This window comes from Bos mutus, chromosome 6 (genome assembly GCF_027580195.1).
Source record: "Bos mutus isolate GX-2022 chromosome 6, NWIPB_WYAK_1.1, whole genome shotgun sequence".
Taxonomy (NCBI): Eukaryota; Metazoa; Chordata; class Mammalia; order Artiodactyla; family Bovidae; genus Bos; species Bos mutus.
In genome coordinates this window covers 85,263,806-85,272,934 of record NC_091622.1, presented here as the reverse complement: position 1 = coordinate 85,272,934, position 9,129 = coordinate 85,263,806, and the positions used below count along the sequence as shown (strand labels likewise).

General features: G+C 37.0%; 1 protein-coding gene across 1 annotated transcript in view; it reads right to left on the bottom strand.

The window, feature by feature from the left end:
* Positions 1–1,856: 1,856 nt before the first annotated feature.
* The window catches only part of PRR27 (proline rich 27), a 33,264-nt gene continuing 25,991 nt past the window's right edge, over positions 1,857–9,129 (bottom strand). The window contains exons 16-17 of the mRNA XM_070371895.1: positions 6,680–7,222; positions 1,857–1,862 (exon numbers count right to left, since the gene is read on the bottom strand). Of these exons, the coding sequence (XP_070227996.1) occupies positions 1,857–1,862; positions 6,680–7,222 (549 nt within the window). The remainder of the gene's footprint in view (positions 1,863–6,679; positions 7,223–9,129) is intronic.

Genomic DNA, 9,129 nt, shown 5'->3' with positions numbered 1-9,129 from the left:
CTCATCACACATAATAAGCAATTTTAATATTTAATAGAGGATTATTGGACTTAATTTAAATACACAGTCATTACAAGTAAAGAAACAGATGCAATAGAGAAAAGTAACAGCACATACATCACCAAATGGAGCTGAATGACATACAGAGTTAAATAGCATTGGGAAGTCCCTTGTTCACAGCAATCTGGAGCCCTAGTTGGGAAACTGCTGGAGTCCAACTCCAGCAACCAGGGATTCAACCTGAAGAGATGACTGTGTCGGCCAATGAGACAGCCTCTCAGTTTTCTATGGACTGCCTGTTGATTTCAAGTTTAAGATTCTCTTTTATACTTTTACAAAAACATTCGGCCAGAGCTTTGACATTTTCAGTTCCCCCTCTCCCAGATTTATTATCTCCATAAATCATTGTTGCTTTTCAAACAGAGTTCCTGCTTCAGTGATTCTCTTGGAATCAGCCTTATCATCTATTATCTACTTCCTCTAATGTGTCCTATAGTTAACTTGTGATTACATTGTAACTCATGCTGCATTCCTCAGTTTACTACTTATCTTCCTAAATCCTGTTTGCCTGTAATATCCTGAGCTCGATATCTCTTAAAAAAGCTTCTAGCTATAGCGTCTCTAAAAATTCCTAACTTCTATAAGCTATAGTAAAATATGCTAACTTTACAACATTCCTTAAATCTTTAACTTCTAACTATTTTAATTATTTCTAAGCCTAAATTCAATAAACTCCTTTGCCATAAACATTCTCCTCACAAATAGGCTTCAGATATCAACCCCTCCCATGGCCTCAAGCTATGGCCTATGTGCTCATCCTGGATCACTCTTTTGTGAAAGTCCTTGAACAAATGTCAATGATCAACTTTATGAATTATTTTCTGAGCAATGCTGCAGAAGGCTTTGTGCCTTCTCATGCTCTTCTCAAGACCAATAAGCACCTTAATATTCCTTTTCAGTCAACTCAGCTGAGGAGAGGAAAAGACAAGTCAGAATTACAAGGCCTAACTCCTTCATCCCGGGATCCGTGCCTGCGGAATGAGGAGAGGGGGCTGGGGACCATGCCTCCATTTTGTCAGTAATGCCTAACACGGCTCCCGACAGGAAAGGGTCCCAGGCAGTGCATCCATCCCATGGGTGAGACTTTGGATTGCAATTTCAAGAGCTCCCACTTATTACCCCAGGCCACAAAGTGTTGTCTTTACCAGATAGTGCACAAAAATGCAGCTCTGGTTTTACTTTAATCTTTTTAAAATACTGTGTTTCACTCTGTAAGTCAAAGGATTTCATTAGACCCCTGGGGGATTGGCCAGACCCTCAGGGACTCAAATTTCAAGACCTATTCCCTTTCTTATCTAAAGTACCACTTGATTTGCTGTGCTTACAGATAGGCATGGAATCCAGACAGTGTCCAGACAGGTCAGAAGTAAGTCAGGTCTCCTACTTCTGAAGCCTGAACAAGACTTCCTCCATTTTAATTTCCTTAACAAAATCCTTTCTGTTTACTTTCAGAAGAAACAAATTGGAAACACAAAATAAAAAAATTCTTTTTTTGTTGTATTTTTTATATAGGGTTTATTCAAAAGAAAAGCACATATTGCCATCAGATGTTTAAATCTCTGACAATTATTATTTACATAGTTAAGAAGTAACCTTTTAAAATTGTGAATTGGAAAAAAAAAACCATAAATATAATTTCTATATAAATTAAATCCAATGAAAAAAATCACAAACAAACCTGTATGGTGAGACTGATTATTTAAATGTTTTTTATTGAAATATATTTTTAATGTAACAGAATGGTAGTTTTTGAAAAGAAAATAAATTTTTTTAGCTTTCAGTGATTCTTGTTCCAATTATTCCTGAAAAAGAAAGATAACATATTAGTTTTGTATAAAAAGTATCAAATGGCTATAGAAAATTCCTCTTATTGCATTATGATTTTAACAGTAAGGGACTATATTGAATGGTTATCTATAAATCCATGCTACTATTAGAAGTTACATTTAAGAGATTCAAGTTTGTTTTCCTCTATCTTCTTATAGCTATTATGCATTTTCATAACAATTTTGAAATGCAATGTTAATTCAATGTTATGATTTATTTGCATGCATGCATATATTACATAGAGTATTTTGTGTGGGAGTGTTGGGATCAGATCACCAATCTCCTGATACTGAATGACTTGAAGTAGAATTCCTTCTCTGTCTTAAAATACTTTTGTAGAAAAGTAGTACTCTTTCTTTTACCTGTTATGAATTGTCATTAATATAGTAAGGAAAGAAATATAAATATTTATTGAAAATATGAAAGTATTAAATTTGTATTAAACCAATACAATATTGTAAAGTAATTAACCTCCAACTAAAATAAATAAATTTATATTTAAAAAATAAATAAAATAAAAAAAATTTTGGAATATCTTGAACTAATTCACTAATAAATACTCTTTTATCTTATATAATAGTAAAATAAAAACCTCAAAGAATATGACAGTAGAAAAGGTTTAACTCAATATTTAAGCCTTAAATTTGTTTTGTAATAGCTTCTGTTAAGAGGCATCATCAACAATAGTAAAAGCTATCAAATTAGGTCTTCAATTCTACTGTAAGCACTGATGTCATCTTAGCAGAAATCCTGATGTGGTTAACAGTCAAATAAAGCCTTGCCATTTTCCTGTCTAGCGAATATTTATAACAGTCAAATTAGAAAAGATTTATGAAAGGATAAAAGAATGAGGTCACAATAAAGGATAGAAATGGTATGGACATAACAGAAGCAGAAAATATTAAGAAGCAGTGGCAAGAATACTCAGAAGAACTATACAAAAAAGACTATAATGACCCAGATAACCATAATGGTGTGATCACTCACCAAGAGCCAGACACGTGGAGTGTGAAGTCAAGTGGGCCTTAGGAAGCATCATTACAAACAAAACTAGTGGAGGTGATGGAATTCCAGCTGAGCTATTTTAAGTCCTAAAAGATGATGCTGTGAAAGTGCTGCACTCAATATGCCAGCAAATTTGGAAAACTCAGCAGTGGCCACAAGACTGGAAAACGTCAGTTTTCATTCCAATCCTAAAGAAAGGCAATGCCAAAGAATGCTCAAATTACCACGTAATTGCACTCATCTGATACTCTAGCAAAGTAATACTGAAACTTCTCCAAGTTAGGCTTCAACAGTACATGAACTGGGAAGTTTCAGATGTTCAAGCTGGATTTAGAAAAGGCAGAGGAACCAGAAGTCAAATTGAAAACATGTGCTGGATCATCGAAAAAGCAAGAGATTTCCAGAAAAACATCTATTTCTGCTTTATTGAATATGCCAAAGCCTTTGACTGTGTGGATCACCACAAACTGTGGAAATTCTGAAAGAGATGGGTATACCAGACCACCTTACCTGCCTCCTGAGAAATCTGTATGCAGGTCAAGAAGCAACAGTTAGAACTGGACATGGAACAGCAGACTGGTTCCAAATTGGGAAAGGAGTATGTCAAGGCTGTATATTGTCACTCTGCTTATTTAACTTATATGCAGAGTACATCATGCAAAATGCTGGGCTGGATGAAGCACAAGCTGGAATCAAGATTTCCAGGAGAAATATCAATAACCTCAGATATGCAGATGACACCACTCGTATGGCAGAAAGTGAAGAACTAAGGAGCCTTGTGATGAAAGTGAAAAAGGAGAGTGAAAAAGCTGGCTTAAAACTCAAAATTCAAAAAACTAAGATCATGACATCCAGTCCCATCACTTGATGGCAAATAGATGGGGAAACAATGGACACAGTGACAGACTTTATTTTCTTAGGCTCCAAAATCACTGCAGATGTTGATTTCAGCCATGAAGTTAAAAGGTGCTTGCTCCTTGGAAGAAAATTTATGACAAACCTAGACAGCATATTAAAAGGCAGAGAAATTACTTTGCTGACAAAGGTCCATCTAGTCAAAGTTATGATTTTTCCAATAGCCATGTATGGATGTGAGAGTAAGACCATAAAAAAGCTGAGTTGCTGAAGAATTGATGCTTTTAAACCGTTGTGTTGGAGCAGACACTTGAGTGTCCTTTGGACTGCAAGGAGATCCAACCAGTCCATCCTAAAGGAGACCAGTCCTGAGTGTTCATTGAAAGGACTGATGTTGAAGCTGATACTCCAATACTTTGGCCTCCTGATGCGAAGAGCTGACTCATTTGAAAAGACCCTAATGCTGGGAAGGAGCCTGGAAAAATCCCATGGACAGAGGAGCCTGGTAGGTTGCAGTCCATGGGGTCGCTAGGAGTTGGACATGACTGAGCGACTTCACCTTCACTTTTCACTTTCATGCATTGGAGAAGGAAATGGCAACCCACTCCAGTGTTCTTTCCTGGAGAATCCCAGGGACGGGGAGCCTGGTGGGCTGCTGTTTATGGGGTCGCACAGAGTCAGACAAGACTGAAGTGACTTAGCATAGCATAGCATGCTTATAACAGCGTTATTTACAATAGCCAAGATATGGAAGCAAGGTACATGTCCATCAATAGATGAATAAATAAGGAAGGTGTGATTACCTGTATGTATATACACAATGGAATATTAGTCAGCCATGGACTGTAGCCCACCAGGGTCCTCTGTCCATGGAATTCTCCAGGTAAGAATACTGGCGTGGATAACCATTCCCTTCTCTAGGGGATCCTCCCATTCCAGGGAGTGAACATGGATCTCCTACATTGCAGGCACATTCTTCACCATCTGAGCCACCAGAGAAACCCCATATATATTGGTAGCTCGGTCATGTCTGACTCTTTGCGACCCCACAGACTGTAGCCTGTTGGCTTTTCTGTCTATGGGATTCTCCAGGCAAAAATACTGGAGTGGATTGCCATTCCCTCCATATATATACAAATATATACAAATACTAGTCAGCTATAACAAAGAACGAACTTTTGCTATTTGCAACAATGTGAATGGACCTACGAGTATTATGCTTAGTGAAATAAGTCAGACAGAGAAAGACAAAGTCTCTGTGTTATCAACTTATGTGGAATCTAAAAATTAAAACAAAATACTGTATATAACAAAACAAAAAAAGACAATTATGGAGCACAAACTAGTGGTTATTGGTGGGGAGAAGGAAGGTGGGAGGGAGAAGATAGGGGTATGGGATTAGGAGATACCAACTACTATGTATAAAATAGATAAGCAACAAGAATATACTGTACCACACAGGGCAGTATAGTCAATGTTTTGTAATAACTTTACATGGAATATAATCTTTAAAAATATCAAATCACAATGATGTATACCTAAAACTAATATAATATTGTAAATCAACTATAAGTCAATATAAATAAATAAATAGGTTATCCTGAGATATGATGATACCACCTCAGGTCAGGTCAAGAGCCATCTGAAAAGATGAAATGAAAAAGTATCTAGTGCTCAAAATGGCACAATATCTGGCAGGAAAAAACATTTTTATCACACATGCGTGCTAAGTCACTTCAGTTGTGTCTGACTCTTTGCAACCCTATGGATTGTAGCCTGTCAGACTCCCTGTCCATGAGATTCTTCAGGCAAGAATACTGGAGTGGGTTGCCATGCCCTCCTCCAGGGGATCTTCCTGACCCAGGGGTGGAACCTGCATCTCTTATGTCTCCTGCATTGGCAGGCAGGTTCTTTACCACTGGAACCACCTGGGAAGCCCTTGATCACACAGCCAGAGTAAAAAAGCTTAGTTTTCACAGGTCATATGGCTGAGCACTCAGAATGATTTGATCTCTGCAATGGGAAAAATTATCCTTAGATCAAAATGTTTCTCCATTCCTGTTTACTAAAGGCGAAAATCACACCAACCTAACGATATCCTAGAATAAATTCTTTCCCTCAATATCAGAAGCAAGGCAAGGCTGTCCATCTAATAAGTTTTATTGAATATTGAACTAAGCAATTTAAGCCAGTATTGTATGCAATATGTAACTGGATATAAATAAATGGTATAAATGGTATTTAGCTTGGAAGTTAAAATGTTCATCAACAAATGAATGGGTAAAAATTATGATATATCCATATAATGTAACATAACTTTGCAAAAAAAGAGACTGAACTATTGATATGCATAACTACATGGATAAATCTCAGAATAATTATGCTTAGTGACAGAATCCAGGCACAAAAGAGTATATACAGTATGATTCTGCTTATACAGCATCCCGGAAATTGCAAACCAATCTGTACTAACAGAAAATACATCAAGAACAAGAAAAAGGGGAGTGTGGGAATATTTAAAACAAACAAACAACAACAACAACAACAAAAACAGTAGGATACTTCCGGCTATTGTGAATATAGTCTTATCTTGGTGTTTTTTTTCATTGCTGTTCTTCACTCACTAAGTCGTATCGGACTCTTTGCAACCGCTTGAACTGCAGCAAGCTAGTCTTTCCCTGTCCTTTACTCTCTCTGAGTTTGTTCAAGCTCATGTCCATTGAGTCAGCAGTGCCAACAAACCATGGGTGTGTATATACATGCCCAAACTTATCGAAGTATACGTTTTTAGTATTGGTAGTTTTTTTAATATCCTATCTCAAAAAAGCTGTTCAAAATATCTCAGTGGATATATGTTTGTTTATAGAGAGACTGTTTCTTTCCTGCTACTATAAATCTCATGCATCACAGGACTAAGACTGAGGCCACTTACCTGGTCAAAAGAAATAGAGGACTGAGGTTCTGGGGCAGCGAGGGCATCTGCTGCAGGCTCGGCTTCATCAGGCTCTGTGATAGTAAGTGGTTGGACATCTGGGACAGTATGTGGGGGTGTAGTAGGTGGGACAAGAATCTCAACTATATATGTATTTGCAGAAGGTGCAGCTTCATTAGGTGAGTATAAAGGTCCTATAGGTCTACTTGAGACAGGAACAAGGCGGAAAACCCCAGTAGGAGGAAGTTGACCGGAAAAAGGAGATATGGGAAGACCAGCAATACTGTAGAGGGGAGCTCCAAGAGCAGTGAAAACCAGGGGATTTGAGGGTACTGCTGTATCAGGATCAGGATTCCCAGGGTCATTGGGGAGGTTAGTCTTTGTAAGATAGACAGGATGAGTGAAATCTCTGTCTGGCATGGGACAAGGAATACTTGCAGATGGGTTAACTGGACAAGGAATACTTGCAGATGGGGTAACTGGGTAAGAAATACTTGCAGATGGGTTAACTGGGTAAGGACTGCCTATGTTGTCACTGTAATCCTAAAGGAGAGCAAAGTAGTCAATTAAAGATGATTACCTCCATCCTATCTCTATATTACTTATGACTGTGATGACATTTAATAAGATTATATTATATAATCTTTTGGGCTTATCACAAAATCCCCAGGGACTAAAGACTTTGCAATATAACTTCTCAATGAATGTAGATTGTTCCTCAATGGTTTGGGATACTTTGTCTTTCTTGATGGATTTTCAAAAACTTTTTAAAAGAATCAAATGAGTGGCTACTTTGTGCTGTCCATGTGCCACGTGTCCACGTGGATAGAACAGACAAGGTTTCTTTGCTTGTGCCAGGGTTGCTGTCTCCCAGGTAGGAAGCTTCTTCATTAAAATTTAATATTGTGTATAATATTCTTTCCAATTTTAGGGTCCATTCCTGAATTACTGAGTTAAAATACTTGCTCCTGGATCATGAAGGTAAGATGCATGATACACAAGCAATAGACATCCAGAGTGTTCACAGAGACAGACACATAACAGTGATTCATATTGTGATCAGGGAGTTCTAATTCTTATGATTAAAATCTTAATTCTTGTAAGAAATTAAAAGTAGTATCCCATATTGTTTTCATTTTTAAAATTATTTTCCATTCCTTTGCCATATGTCTAATGGTATTTGGTTAAAACTGTACACATCTGGATCATATGTCTTGGCTTTTCCTTGATAGATTGTTGTGTTGATCTACTGCATACTTGTGGGTAGATATTATTGTTATTTTCTTAACACTCTCCTGTCATCAGAATTAAGGCAAAAATGACACAGAACTAAACAAAAATTCTAATGGCAGTAAAAGGGATACTTTGAGTATTTGCTGCACAGAAGTCACCTAACAATTTGGGACATACTCCTCCTGCTAGTAATTCCTAGATCACCCTTTCTTCTGCTATGCTTTCATATAGGCAAAATCTTCTCAGATTCATCATTTATTTTGTTGAAGTAAACTCATTACAGTATTGTTATAAAATCTTGTCAAAGCGTGAGGAGGAAACCTGGGCATAGCAAAACTTATATCCACTATAAAGGGGATATACTTGCTTAATGCTTCTGTTCATTGAAAAGAAATAAAATTCTTACAGTAAATATGTCGAGCACAAATATATTTATACTTAATAAACATTTTTCTATCAAATATGAGTTTAATAGGATTGATATTTTAACAGCAATATTAGTCACAAAATTGCATACAAAAAATCAGAGAGTTTTAAAATGTAAAATATACTTCAAGGTAGAAACAAATACATTTCTGTGCATGTTAGTCACTCAGTCATGTACAACTCTTTGCAATTCCATGGACTGTAGCCCACCAGGCTCCTCTGTCCATGGATTTCTCTAGGCAAGAATACTGGAGTGGGTTTCCTTTTCCTCCGAAATACATTTATACATAGATGAAAAAAAAAGTTTTACCTCATCAATAAAGCGGAAGCATTTCTAAAACAAAGGAAGAAGTTAATTCACTATGGTTATTCATTATGGAGCTCCAGAGAGATAAGAAAGGAGAGATAATAAAGACTTTTTAAGTGAAAAATTCAAATAAATACAGGAAAACAGCAGAATGGGAAAGACTAGAGATCTCTTCAAGAAAGTTGGAGATATCAAGGGAACATTTCATGCAAATATGGGTACAATAAAGGACAGAAGCAGCAAGGACCTAAGAGAAGCTGAAGAGATTAAGAAGAGGTGGGAAGAATACACAGAAAACTATACAAAAAAGGTCTTCATGACCTTGATAACCATGATGGTGTGATCACTTACCTAAAGCCAGACATGCTGAAGTGTGAAGTCAAGAGGGCCTTAGGAAGAATTAGTAAGAACAAAGGTAGAGGAGGTGATGGAATTCCAGCTGAGCTAGTTCAAGTCCTAAAAGATGATGCTGTGAAAGTGCTGC